Source organism: Loxodonta africana, chromosome 8 (genome assembly GCF_030014295.1).
Source record: "Loxodonta africana isolate mLoxAfr1 chromosome 8, mLoxAfr1.hap2, whole genome shotgun sequence".
In the NCBI taxonomy this organism is placed as follows: Eukaryota; Metazoa; Chordata; class Mammalia; order Proboscidea; family Elephantidae; genus Loxodonta; species Loxodonta africana.
The window spans coordinates 121949661-121962719 of NC_087349.1; the positions used below are offsets into that span (position 1 = coordinate 121949661).

At 47.9% G+C, this 13059-nt stretch overlaps 1 protein-coding gene and 1 long non-coding RNA gene across 5 annotated transcripts in view; one reads left to right on the forward strand and one right to left on the reverse strand.

Moving 5' to 3' along the window:
• LOC135232272 (uncharacterized) overlaps positions 1 to 4567 on the forward strand; it is a 54787-nt gene extending 50220 nt beyond the window's left edge. For both annotated transcript variants that reach the window (XR_010322799.1, XR_010322798.1), the window contains one exon: positions 1938 to 4567. This is a non-coding gene — a long non-coding RNA (uncharacterized LOC135232272). The remainder of the gene's footprint in view (positions 1 to 1937) is intronic.
• Positions 1 to 13059, reverse strand: part of LDB3 (LIM domain binding 3) — a 67686-nt gene that overhangs the window by 8083 nt on the left and 46544 nt on the right. For all 3 annotated transcript variants that reach the window (XM_064290306.1, XM_064290305.1, XM_064290304.1), the window contains exons 9-12: positions 10200 to 10611; positions 8772 to 8952; positions 8080 to 8200; positions 1659 to 1774 (exon numbers count right to left, since the gene is read on the reverse strand). In XM_064290306.1, the coding sequence (XP_064146376.1) occupies positions 1659 to 1774; positions 8080 to 8200; positions 8772 to 8952; positions 10200 to 10611 (830 nt within the window). The remainder of the gene's footprint in view (positions 1 to 1658; positions 1775 to 8079; positions 8201 to 8771; positions 8953 to 10199; positions 10612 to 13059) is intronic.

The following is a 13059-nucleotide window of genomic DNA, read 5'->3' on the forward strand; positions in this document are numbered from 1 at the left end:
AGTCACAAGTCTATCGACAATTACTCGAGTTTAAAACCACCAGAGTATTTCCGACATTCCCAGGATTTACTGGCAGCACCTCCCGTTATAGGGCTTGATCAGGGATGACCACTGCCTACCTCTAATGTGGAATCTACATGTCACTAAGCTCACAATTATGTCCCCTCCCCCACCCAAAGCCCTCGGAAGGAAAATGTCAATCTTATGCTAAAAATGACTTGGCTCTTCAGCAGAAGTAAGTTGCATGAGGTTAATCATTAATCTAAAGCTTATCTCCTAGCAGCTGTGTATCAGGAAACAGGGCCACTTAGGAAAATGAAAGGATGCCTGGTCTTGCTTTCTAAAGGTTTTAGCAAGAGGAACCTTACCTCGGCTTTTCATAGGATCAGTCGATAGACTCCAATATTGTTTTCATGGTGAAAATTTGGGGGAAACCCTCAAATCACTTTATCATATATGAAGCCAACATTTAACAACCGCCCCTCTTTTAAATCCAAGCATCTTTCACTGCTCCTGCCTGTTGAGACCATCGCTGCTGAGACAACTGCTGGTTTGCTGGATCCCGGGACACTCTATTGTCCTTAATGAAACTGAGAGTAACAAAGCCTCATGGGTTTACAAATAATTACTACCAGCAAATTTTGTCCTACTGTGATAGAAACAAGGCCTCATGATATTTACTAGTTTTTAAAAAAATCAGAGTATACAACAATGACCAAAAAAAAAAAGAGCAGCTGCTGAGGCTGCTTATGCACAAACACCTCATGGGATCTGGTTCCTTGGTTTGGAGGTTTAGGGTCATAGTTTTGTGGGACATCCCAGTTAAGTGGCCTAATTACGTGTTCAGTGCTTCTGTTCCACCTCCTAGTTCGTTCCGCAGTGCCTGGGGTCTTACAACCTTACAAGCGGCCATTCAAGGCACAACAGTTGGTCTCCATTTGCTTGGAGTAATAGAGGAAGAAGGAGAGTTAGGAACAGGAGGAGAATATGGAATGTGTGGCTAACCACCTCCGTGAACAACTGCCTCCTTGGCCATGAGACCAGAAGATGATTCCCCGCTGCCATTACTAAACATGGTGAGCAGAGATTCCATAGAAGAATCCTGATCAAAAGGGGAAAAAAGTAGAACAGAATTTCAAATGCTCATGGAATCCAGATTTTCTGGAGCCATGAGGCTGCATGAACCCCTGACACTACTGCCTTAAGATAATCTTTAAACCTCAAACCAAAAATATCCCCTGAAGTCTTCTTAATACCAGTAAAAAATGTCTGCCTTGAGTATTATATTCTTTTAAGATCTATCCATATGGGATCAAACCCACAACAGCAACTGGAAAGATGAGATAGGTACCTAAGGGAGTAGTGAATTTATGTTAACGAGGGAAGAACAACTCAGAAAAAGGGGATGAGAATGGTTACACAACTCAAAGACCGTAATCCGTGTCATTGAGTTATACATGTAGAAAGTTGAATTGGTGTATTTTTTGCTGTGCATATCTTCAACAACGAAAGTAAATTTAAAAAATTAGTAAAGAAAATATATCAGGGTATCAGACTGCCAGAGTTGAGAGGGATGTGGAGGGTTGGTCCTCTGGCCCCCACTTGGTCCCTGCTGCCCCATTCTCAGGAGAGTCAAAATCCCAGGCTCGAACACATACTGCGCAAATGAAGCAAGTGTCATGCCAGGTATGTCCAAGGGCTTCAATAAACTTGTCACCAGCCTCCACAGGGAAATCACAGCCGTGACACTTGGTGCTGAATAGATTGACGTAGTCTGAAATAAAAGGAAGAGTGAGGACCAACCATCCAGGCAGGCGGAGGAAGCATCCCAGCTTCATCTCCTTAATGCCACAACAACCCCCCAAATCAAATTGGTGCTGTGTCATCTTGCAGACAAAATACTCTGTTGAATAATGGAATTTTTCTTTTTCCACCAGTTGGCACTGACGTTGTGCAGACTCGGGATTAGTCACCACTTTGTGCTGGTCTGGTTTACAAACACTCTGGAATTGTCATTAACTTTCTGCAGGGTGACTTTTCTCTGCTGCCTCTGCCACCTCTTATAGCCCAGACGCATTTCGAAACAGCTACGCTCCTTCTGGAAGAAAGAGGGCCCTAACATTTTTCAGAGTTACAGAATACTCCTTGCTTGGCCATTCTCCTGTCACTGGGCATCTGTGTCGATACTAAATTTTCACAACTATGAGCAATACCTGAGCTGCTTTCCTGGGACATGTACTGTACCGCCCCACCATGGAGGCAATAATATGCAACAGTACTTACATAATACTTTACAGTTTACCGATCATTTTCCCACAGATGGCATTATTTACCAACTCAATATCAAGGACCATGTCTTAGTTTTTCTTTATACTCCTGGCACAATGCCTTGCACACGGTCAGTACCCAACACAGATGTACAGAATAAATGAGTGAATGGATCCATCAGTTGATCAGTAAATCAGTGAATAAACTTCACGAAATTACCTCCAATATCAACTATCATCTTCAGTTTTGTTTTCTGGCAGATGAGGAAACTGAGGCTATCCAAGGTGAAGGACCTGCCTTAGGGGCCAGGGCCTGTGCTCCTCCCCACGGGACTGTCCTCTCTCAGTCACAGGGCAGCAGCTCCACCACACTTACTGTAGCACTCTTCCAGATTTCTTTCTAAGAGCTGCTCCCCTTTACGAAGACTCCTCCTTCCCCCCGCCACAACGGTGCTTGTCTCCTCACAACTCTGCCATAGTTGGCTTCTTTTCATAGTGATTTCTTGTTGGAATCTCCTCATGGGTAGTATGACTGCTTCACGTCTAGACCGTGTGCTGAGAAGCAGTGTGCCTGCCAGGGTGGTTATAAATTAGGGCTCTGAAGAAAGAAAGAACTGGGCTCAAATCCCAGCTCTACTGAGGAACCGTCCAAACCTTGGATATGTTGCCAAACTTCGCAGTGCGTCAATTTTCTCATCTATATAATGGGAATGGTTATAGTACCTAACTCCTGGGGTTGCTGTAAGGATTAAGTGAGATAATGTACGAAGTACTTAGCAGGCTCAAAAACACTGCTCTTATTTTGAGTGTCATTATACGTGATGAAAAGAGGGAAGGGGACCATGATCTGTCTGAGTGCCTACTTATGTACCAATCCAGTATCACTGCTTTTTCTGTATTTTCTGGTTTAATCCTCAGAGCAGCTCCGTGAATAGGCATTTTTCCCCTTTTGAAAATGAGGAAACTGGCTGGAGAGGTTCCATCCAGAAGTAAGAGGCAGAACCAGGTCTGATGAACTCCAAAGTCCATCCTGCTCCAGGACTTCAGGCTTCCTCCAGTCCCTTATCTATCTGCGGTTGCACTTTAACCAGTGATACCTATGTGCAGACGTTTTTTCCTTTTGTATGTAATTATAGTTTATCATGCAAATGCTCTTATATACCCCAGGCCATCAATCTTGTCTCTGACAGTATACTTAATGTCTTCAAATAGGTGGAAATATATTGTCTTGTCAGAGTTAAGAAAACAGTGTTCTGCTTCCTTTAGGAAGTTGCGGCAGGTTTATGGTTCACTCTGCTCTGTAGGAACTTCTGAGTGTGAGTGAGCGGCATGGCTATGGGCTAACCCTTCTCCCCGTGACGGCAAGACACACACCCCACTTCTGACTCAGCTTCCATTGCTCTCAGCTCCCCAGTTGCCCTGGACTCTCTCATACAGCTGCACACCTCTGTATAAACCAGGCCCTGGGCTTGGAGAGCCCTTCCAGCTGCCTCTACTTGAATCTTAGCAATCCTTTGGGCCAGGCCTTCTTTCTGCAAAGTTCTCACCTCCCAGCCTCCACCAAAAGAAATGAGATGGACTTCCTGACGGCTCCCCCTGGGCTTCCCACTCTCCCCATTCATTCACCCAACATCTCGACTGCCCATTTCTGTGTCAGCATATCACACCAGGGTGGCTTTGCTGGAGGTTTCGCAGGCTTCTGTCATCCTCATCTCTACCCTCAGCACCTCTCACAGAGACTAGCACAGAATACATGCTCAACACAAATTTGGTGGGTAAACGGTAGATCGAAAAATGAAATGAGAGATGGACAAATGAAGAACTTGTTCAACAACCTTATTAAATAGTGGTTCCCTCTACTGCATGTTGTTACGTTGTTGTTAGGTGCCATCGAGTCAGTTCCGACTCACAGCGACCCTACACACAACAGAACGAAACACTGCCCGGTCCTGAGCCATCTTACAATCATTATGCTTGAACTCATTGTCACAGCCACTGTGTCCACGTCATTAAGGTCGACTCTACTTTGAGGAGGCAGCTCTTCCCCAGTCATCTTTTCAGTGCCTTCCAACCTGGGGGGGCGCTCACCTTCCAGCACTATAACAGACAATATTCCGCTCCTACTCATAAGGTTTTCACTGGCTAATGCTTTTCAGAACTAGACTGCCGGGTCCTTCTTCCTAGCCTTAGTCTGGAAGCTCAGCTGAAACCTGTCCTCCATGGATGACCCTGCCGGTATCTGAATACCAGTGGCATAGCTTCCAGTGTCACAGCAACATGCAAGCCCCCACAGTACGAAACTGACAGACACATGGGGGTTCTATTGTATAACCTATTATTTTTCACAGGTTAAGCTCTTAGAATGGCTTCAATCTGTTTTTAGAATGTCTAGTCTCGTCTACTGTTGGGTTTTCCTTGATTCTGTGTGTATCTAGAGAATTGCCACTTTGTCTTAAAATTTGTAGCACAGGTCTGACCCCAGCACATTAAGAGAAAAAAGCCAGGTGCGTTCTCCATTCCCTCTATACAGGAAGACCATAACTGGCATTGAACTAAGTCTGTGCATGGGCCTTTCTCACCAGGAGCATAACTAGCTCCTCATTTATTTACTTCTTCCTTTATTTCTCCCATTACCAAAAAACCCAAAAATATCCAAACCCATTGCCACTGAGTCAATTCCAACTCACAGCGGCAGCATGGGACAGAGCAGAACTGCCCCATAGGGTTTCCAAGGCTGTAAATCTTTACTACGGAAGCAGGCAGCCACATCTTTCTCCTGTGGAGTGGCTGGCGGGTTCGAACCGCTGACCTTTTGGTTAGCAGCTGAGCGCTTCAACCACTGTGCCTCCAGAGCTCCTCTATTTCTCCCATTAAGTTTTTAAAATTTTCTTTGACTAACTCTCCCATGCGCCAACTTGAATTAATGCTCTTGCATTGAGTGGATTTTACTGCATCAAACCACAGATGCTCTGTGTTGAAAAGGGCTTAGTGATTTTCTGGAGCAGCGGCTCTTAAACATTAGTCACCTGGAGGGCTTGTTGAAACACAGATTGCCGGGCCCAATTCCAGGAGTATCTGATTTCAGCAGATCCAGGGTAGGGCCTGAGAAGGTGCATTTCTAACAAGCTTCCAGGTGATGCTGATGCTGCTCGTTCTGGGACTACACTTCGAGAAACACTGCTGAGTCCTAAACGTAACTAAATATCAGGATCACCCGGGTGGGCGATTCTGCTTCTGTAGGTCTGGGATAGGCCTGGAATTTATTTTCTCTATAATCTTTTCTTATAATCTTTAAAACTCCAGGTGACTGTGGGAGGTGACTGTGATGCCCAACTCGGCCTGGAAACTGCTTAAATGCAGGCACACGTGGGAGGGGTATCATACACCCAAGTGTCCGCTCATCCTTGCAACCCACTGAAGGCTTTCTCAGTCTAGATCCTACCAGTCCTCCAAGGCTGGCTCAGTCTGCTGCTCTGACAAGCCTCCTGTGTCTTCTTAAGTTGGTGACAAGGTCAGAGCCAAGGACAGCACCCATGGTAAGACATTGGGGACCTCCCTCCAGGCTGATTCTGATATATTTTATCAATTCTAGGGCATGTTAGCACACCAGGTTTAACTTTACCTAACTATTGGTTCACCCAGCCCTCCTTTTTTTACCTTGTTCATAAGAGTATCATTCTTTACTACATTCAACAAACATGTTAAGTGCTCTTTCTAAAATACAATTTGGTTTTTGTTACTTCCTTGTTTAAAATATTTCAACGACTCCCATTACTTAAGTGGTTTTTACACTGAGCTTCATGGAGAGCTATGGACTTCCTGGAGCCATTTTAGGGACTACTCATACTTACTGTCCATTTGCCGAGAAAACCCTAAGGAGCAGTAACACATGGGGTCACCATATGTTGGGGGCTGACTACCCAGCAGCTCATGACAACAGCAAAGGCCACAGGCAGGTGCTTTGCCAAGAGCTTTGCATGCAGCATCTCAGTCAAGCCCCACAACGGCCCTCTGAAGGAGGTTATATAGATGAGGAAACAGAGACTCTGAAAGGGTAAGCACCCTGATCACACAGCCTGGAAGTGCGGCCCATCCAGATTCAGGTCCGGGTGTCTCAAGGACAACTGGGTCTGAGGCTAAATTCTTTCCTTACTGTCTTCTCTCAACACTAGGTCATCCTTCAAGCAGTACCTGTGCCCTTCCTGACTCGTCTTACTCAAAATATCATTTCTGAAAATCTTTTTGGGGGGTTGCTATGGAGAAGAGCAATGGTGATAATAGAAATCTATCATTTTGCCAGTCTCAGACACAAATTGTGGCTTATTACAAATTATCAAAGTTACAATGCTTTAAGTTGATTGACCTAACAGCACTTAAGGAGTCCTTGCAAATGGTTAAGCCCTTGACTACTAACCAAAACGTTGGCTGTTCGAACCTACCCAAATGTGCTTTGGAATATATGCCTAGAGATCGGCTTCTGAAAAGGCCACAGCCTTGAAAAACCCTGTGGGGCAGTTTTACTCTGCACACATAGGGTCGCCTGAGTTGACAACTAACAGCAGCCACAAACAGCATGTATATAAATTACCAACCATCACCATGTGCCCAGAAGGAGGGAAAAACAGATGTTATCTTCTCCCCCTTACAGATATGGAAACTGAGGTACAGAGTGACTGAGCTGGAAAGAGAATTCACCAGTATAGAAGACCCCAAGAAGTGTCTTTTATAATTTACAGTATTGTACATTTATAACTTTTTTAAGTTTTGTTTTGTTTTTTCCCTTGAGGAACTGGAATGCTTTCTCCTTTCTGATTTTAAAGTAAACTTTGTGTTTTTTTTGCACCGGCTGCCAGGAAGTTTGCAGTCACATTTGCTACCCAACCACACCCAGTTGCTGCAAGTCTATTATTTTTGATAATCAGCATGTTTGCCTTTCCCTCTTCTACTTGGTGCTGATTCTCTAGTTCTGTTGTTTTAACCTTGGTGTCTATATTACCTTTGTTGGAACCTGCCTCAAACCCTTTTCAAAAGAGACAGGCTACGGATAAATGAGTGAGTGAGTGAATGGCTAGTTCGCTGGTACTCCCAGCTCTCTAACAGAGGCCTTTGTCTCCTGAATTTAGGATAACTCACTCCAAATTTTAAAATAACATATAGCATTTTAGGTTACAGAATAATTTTGCATTCAGACAGGGAGATTACAGGAATCTGAAGGAAACTAACAGCCTGGTAGATATCATCAAAGCAGGGGAAGGCTGTCTCATTTATTCACTGCTCCTTTACACAACTCCTCTGGTCTGATCCTCACGACCACTGTCTAAGGCAGGTATGATTTTTCCCTTTGTACAGATGAGGAAAGTGAGGCTCAGCGCAGTGCGGTAACTCACTCATGGTTTCTAAGCTGGCCCGGGGCAGGGCCAGGTCTCGAACCCAGGGCAAAGTACAGAGCTGAGGTTTGTGCGCACCAGACCTCATGGTCTCCAAATGAGAATAATCTGAGGGGCTCCCACAGTGGCCATAAGGTGCCAACTTCTGGCCCACACACTTGGTGCAGGGAAGGGAGCAGAGAGCCTGAGTGTGTAAAAGTAAGTTAGGGACCCCGCCTTGTGAACGTCGAAGCCCAGTGGGCAGGAGGAGTCCTCACTAAATTCATTTGTGTAACATTAGCACCGTTCTGCCATTAAAAAAAAAAAAAGTCCCATCTCCCAGAAATGGAGCCCCTGCTGCTCAAATGTGAGTGGAGACAGGCAAGAGTCCCCACGCCCGTCTTGCAGCCCCCAGACTGCTTGCCTCGTCGTGGCAGTGGCCCCACCTTTCTCGCAATAGGGCTCCCCATCCTCCATGTGGAAGAGGCTGTTCCCAAACGGCTTCTTGCAGGCAGCACAGACGAAGCAGGTGGTGTGCCAGGTCTGTCTCAGGGCATGCATCACCTCCTGCAGGGAAGAGCCTTACTTCAGGACAGAAAGGCCCTGGGAGAGACGGAGCTGGCCTTGACAGCCCACCCAGCCTCGGCCACCACGAGAACATCCCACGGGGAACAGGCCAGGAAAGCCCAGGGAGCGGGCCTTGGACCCACAGAGGAAAGGCCTGGGGCAGGTGAGGAGGGGGTTCCTACTCATCCAGTCATGCCAGGTGCCAGGTTCTACATGCTGCTTATACAAGCTGTCGTGCCTAACCCTGGATCAAACCTGGGAGGGAACTACTGCCTCTTATCTGAGCGTCAAGGCCACCTGCAGGTGTGGTGAGGCCAGACTATGAGGTGATAGCTGGCTTTGCAGAAGCTCCATCACCACTTCAAGATGTAGAGCCAGGCACCCGTAATCACTCTCACCTCAAGTTCACTTGCTCCCTAGTTCAATGGCGGCAAACCAACTCTGTTCTAGGATAGAAATGGAATTGCGTTCTCCCCGTTGGCAGCAACTTCTTGGCTCTATAATCTTGTGGGGAGGTGGTGAGGACTGGGGAAAAGAAGAGGGTCTGAGGAGAGGGATGCTGCCCACTTACCCCCATGATTTTGGTGTTGCACTTGGCACACAGTGGGGCAAAGAACTGCTCGTAACACCGCTCGCAGTAGACACTGCTCTGCTCTTCCACGAAGCACACGTCCGCCAGGGAGGTCTTGCAGTAGGCACAGTTGAACTCTTCTGGGTGCCAGGAGCGGCCCATGGCTACCAGAAAGGGGCCCCTGGGGAAGCAGAGAACAGCACCTACTAAGTCACTCCCAAAAGCTTGGGGCCAGATGTCTCCAGAACCTCAACAAAGTTCATTTTTCGACCCAGTAATTCTGATTTTCATAACTTTTCGAATGAAATAATACAAAATTCAGATAAAGCGCCACGTAGAAAGGCACTCGTTGTTCGCTTATTGCAGTAAAGAGAATCTGGAAGCAACTCAAACATCCACCGGTAGGGGACTGGTGAAGTGTGTCATGGCAGATCCATTCAGTTGATGCCGCTAATTTTAAGAACAGTGAAGCTGCTGCCAATAGCGACCAGGCATTAAGTGCTCGGTCTGTACCACTTGTTAACCTGCTTAATTCTCATGACACACTTGTGAAATAGGTACTATTATCATGCCCATTTTTAGATAAGGAAACTGAGGCACAGAGAGGTCAAGTAAATTGTTCAAGCCCATAGGGCTAGTAAGTGGTAGGCAATAGGCCCAGGACACAAACCTGGTTAATCTAGTTTTGGGTTAGCAGTAGTCAGAACAGTGGGACTACAAGGAAAAATTTTTTATATTCTAATTTCTACACAGAGCCCTGGTGGTGCAGTGGTTAAGAGCGTGGCTGCTAACCAAAAGGTCTGCAGTTTTAATCCACCATACATTACTGTATTTTCTACTAAGAATTTCTAATACTCTATAATGAGTATATTTTACTTTATTTTTATATAAAACTGTATTTTTCATATATACAAATATACCCCCCCCACACACACATATAAACACACTGTATTCAAACAACACCACCCATTATCCTGGCTTCTAAGCATGAAATGACTTGTTTTCATCTTGGTGTGGGATGGCCACCAAAGCCCTAAGCAGCACGGGCCTGTCTCTGGGAAGACGCAGAAGCAACCCTAAAGGAAAGCTGCATCAAAACCAGCACGGTCAGCCAGCTGGCAACATGCCCAATAAACCTACTGACAAGACTGGTGATTCCCAGAACCTGACCTTAGCCCAAGGGAGAGCTCCTGGCACCAGGCACTGTTCTGGGAGCTTCACCCACGTACCTCGTGGAATCCTCCCAACTCCCTGGGGAGGTGGATGTCACGCAGGTGTGGAAGCTAAAGCTCAGAGAGGGTCAGACCAGATGGCGATCCAGAGGACCTGAGGCTGCCCTGCGTGGTGCTTTCACCCTACAGCCCGCCCCCACACCACAGAGCTCAGACTGGGGGCAGGCACCCAGCCCAGGGGCACGGGGGAACATACCGGATGACACTGTTGCAGTGGCTGCAGAGTGGAGTCCGGCTGCTGGCTGGGAAGCGCTCGGCCCTCTGGACGGTGCCCCTGGCGAGGGGGGATACCTGGGGTCCTGCTGGAGTGTAGGATGGGCCCCCCCTGGGCAGGGGCTGCTTGCTGAGTGATGTGGTACTTATCCCAGGGGCAAACTTCTGGGAGAAGCTGTCGTCTGTCACCCAGGGGGGGCGGCTGGTAGGCTCCGCAGGGCCCCCACTGTAGGTGGCAGGGCTATAGCTTGGGGCGGGTGAGGGGGTATAGGCTGGTGCCGGTGAGGGTGTATAGGTGGGGGCAGATGAAGGGGTGTAGGCAGGAGCAGGGGAGGGGGTGTAGGGAGCTGGACTGTAATTTGCCCCTGGGGATGGGCTGTAGGTAGACGCAGGCACTGCAAGCCAAAGACACCCAAAGGAAAATGCGTCAGGACGTCATTCCCCCTCAACTTCCCTTCTCCTCAGCCAGAGAACGGTAAAGATGACTTTGATATTAGAGCAGCACAATTCTAATTCTTACGGGAGACATACTCCTGAACTTCTTGATGCCCAGGTTTTAATCCACAGCAGGGGGCAGGGACGAATTACCCAATAAACAAGGTATGCACGGGTTTACTTGTGCTTACTTACTAATCTGTAGTGCACAATTTCACCCACGTGCACTAAAGACAATTAAGCCCCTGCTTACTGGTTAATCCCCCCTGGCAGGGAGCCAAGGAAGTCAGAGGGCAATCTGAGCAGGGCCCTCGGGAGCGAGGCTGCGGCTCAGGCAGGGCTACGGCTATAACTATCTGAAGCTGTGCCGGGCGGGACTCAGAGTCAGGGGTGAGAGTGGGGTCCCTGGGCCAGGAAAGGGTGGGTCGGGGTCAGCACAGCCTTGACTGGAGGACACCTTCAGCTGAACTCCAACCAGTAATTTGACATCCGAAATGCCTCATTCGGCATGCCCTTGCTGAACCTGGATCTAGTCCAGCCTTGGGACAAGGCAGGTGACTGGCTACTGAGTTTTTAGGTTTCAGCTTGGATTCATTTAACTGGGGCGAAAGTCTATCTTGGTTTGATTGGGGTGGGAGGGGCCTTGAAGGAGACATTGAGATGCTGGGGGGACCTGTGCTCCCCGCATCGCTTTGGTGGAAACTGGGAGTGTGTCCCAGCGCCTGTTTAAAGGTTGCCAAGGAAGTCAGAGGGTAGGAAGAGTGTGGGGCTGCTCAACTTTTGGAACCCCCTCCTTCAGCTCACCTAGAGCTGAAAAACATTTGGGGCTAATGACACAGCAGGCCTACCGCGGCTGCTTGCCCATGCTGCCCTCCAAACTCCTGGCTTCTGAATGCCCGACTGCCTCCCACTGCGAAGCCTGCATATGCAGACCAGCGACATCTTGCACACACCATCCAGCTGGCCTCCTCTTCCAGTAAGGGAGGTTCCAGAAGCCTCATCTCAGCTCACGGTCTGCTCCTTTGGAAACAGCCCTCATTTTCCCACCCTGGGAAACGCGCTGGGGCAGCTGCCCTCCTCATTCCCAAGTCTGGCCTGGGCAGAATTGACACTGAGGAGTGGTGAGGTAGGGCGCGCATGGGTCTTAGCCCAGAAACGACAGCCTTCCTCAAGGCCTGAGGCCCAGCCCTAGTCCCAGCCTCTGGTCTCTCTCTTTCCCACCTGGTTCCCCTGGGCCTCCTTGGGTGGCCTGTGGTCTAGTGCTCCAACCCTGTACCTCTACTCCCAGGATGACTGGCCCTTCGGAGCTAGGTAACACGGAAAACCCTGTGCTGGGGTGGTAGGTACCAGGCCTGAGCTACTGAAGGGTGAAAGGGGTAAAACCCTCCACAGCCCTCTGTTGGCATACAAAGGTAAGACCCTTCTCCATAAGGCATATTAGGCACCTAACAGATTAGCTGGGTTGGTCCTCACTAGGACGTCTCCTAACTAGGATTTTCATTTGCCCCTAATCCATAAAACCCTCATGTCCTGTAATTCTTCACCTCCAGGAATTGTCACTGATGTCAAGTGGCTTTGCAGAAGGGAAAAGGAGATTAATAGCAGCAGGAGGAAATTTTTCATTTTATTTCAAAAGTAATGGACAAATGCAACACTCTTAAAGTCTTGAGAATGGTGAAACACATTCCTGGTTTTCTGTCTAAAGGAATCTATTGGACAAGAACCAGGGCTTGTTTTGAAGGTCCTGGTGTTGCCCTTTGCCTATATGGTAGAACAGTAATGCTTTTTGAAGATTAACTTGAGCAAAGCCAGGCCAGTGACTGCACTGTGAATGGGAATTTCACAGAGTTTCTGTGAACAGTCCTTGCACTATCCCCTCCACCGGTGAGGTCCCTGAGGCTCAGACAGATCCAGGAAGTGGCAGAGTGAGTCTACAAAGACACTCTTTCTATCACCCCAAGCTGCTTCTGGAAAGAACACAATTCTGAAAGTCTTGGTGACTGTGGGTGTACCCTTTCCTCACTGTCATTGAGGAGTGGCTCTCAACACAGAGCAGACCCTACACTCTGGCATGGAGCACAGCCATCGAAAGCTCTGGGCTCAGCTTCCAGATCTACAATCTGGCTGTGTGTCACTGGGCCAGTCCTTAACATCTCTGAGCCTCTGTTGCTTCATCTACAAGTGGTGATAATTCTTAGTACCTCAAAGGGTTATTACAAGGATTAAGCCATAAAAGTAATATAAAGAACCCTCGTACTTTATCCCTAGTACCACAGTGTGAACGCTACTGTTACTGAGGACGGTAAGAGTTGTGACACTTGGGTCTCAGGGTCATAATGAAGTGTCAGCTCATCTTAGGGCCTGGTGGTCAGCTGGGGGAGCCCTTTCCAAGTAGACTATGGGATGTG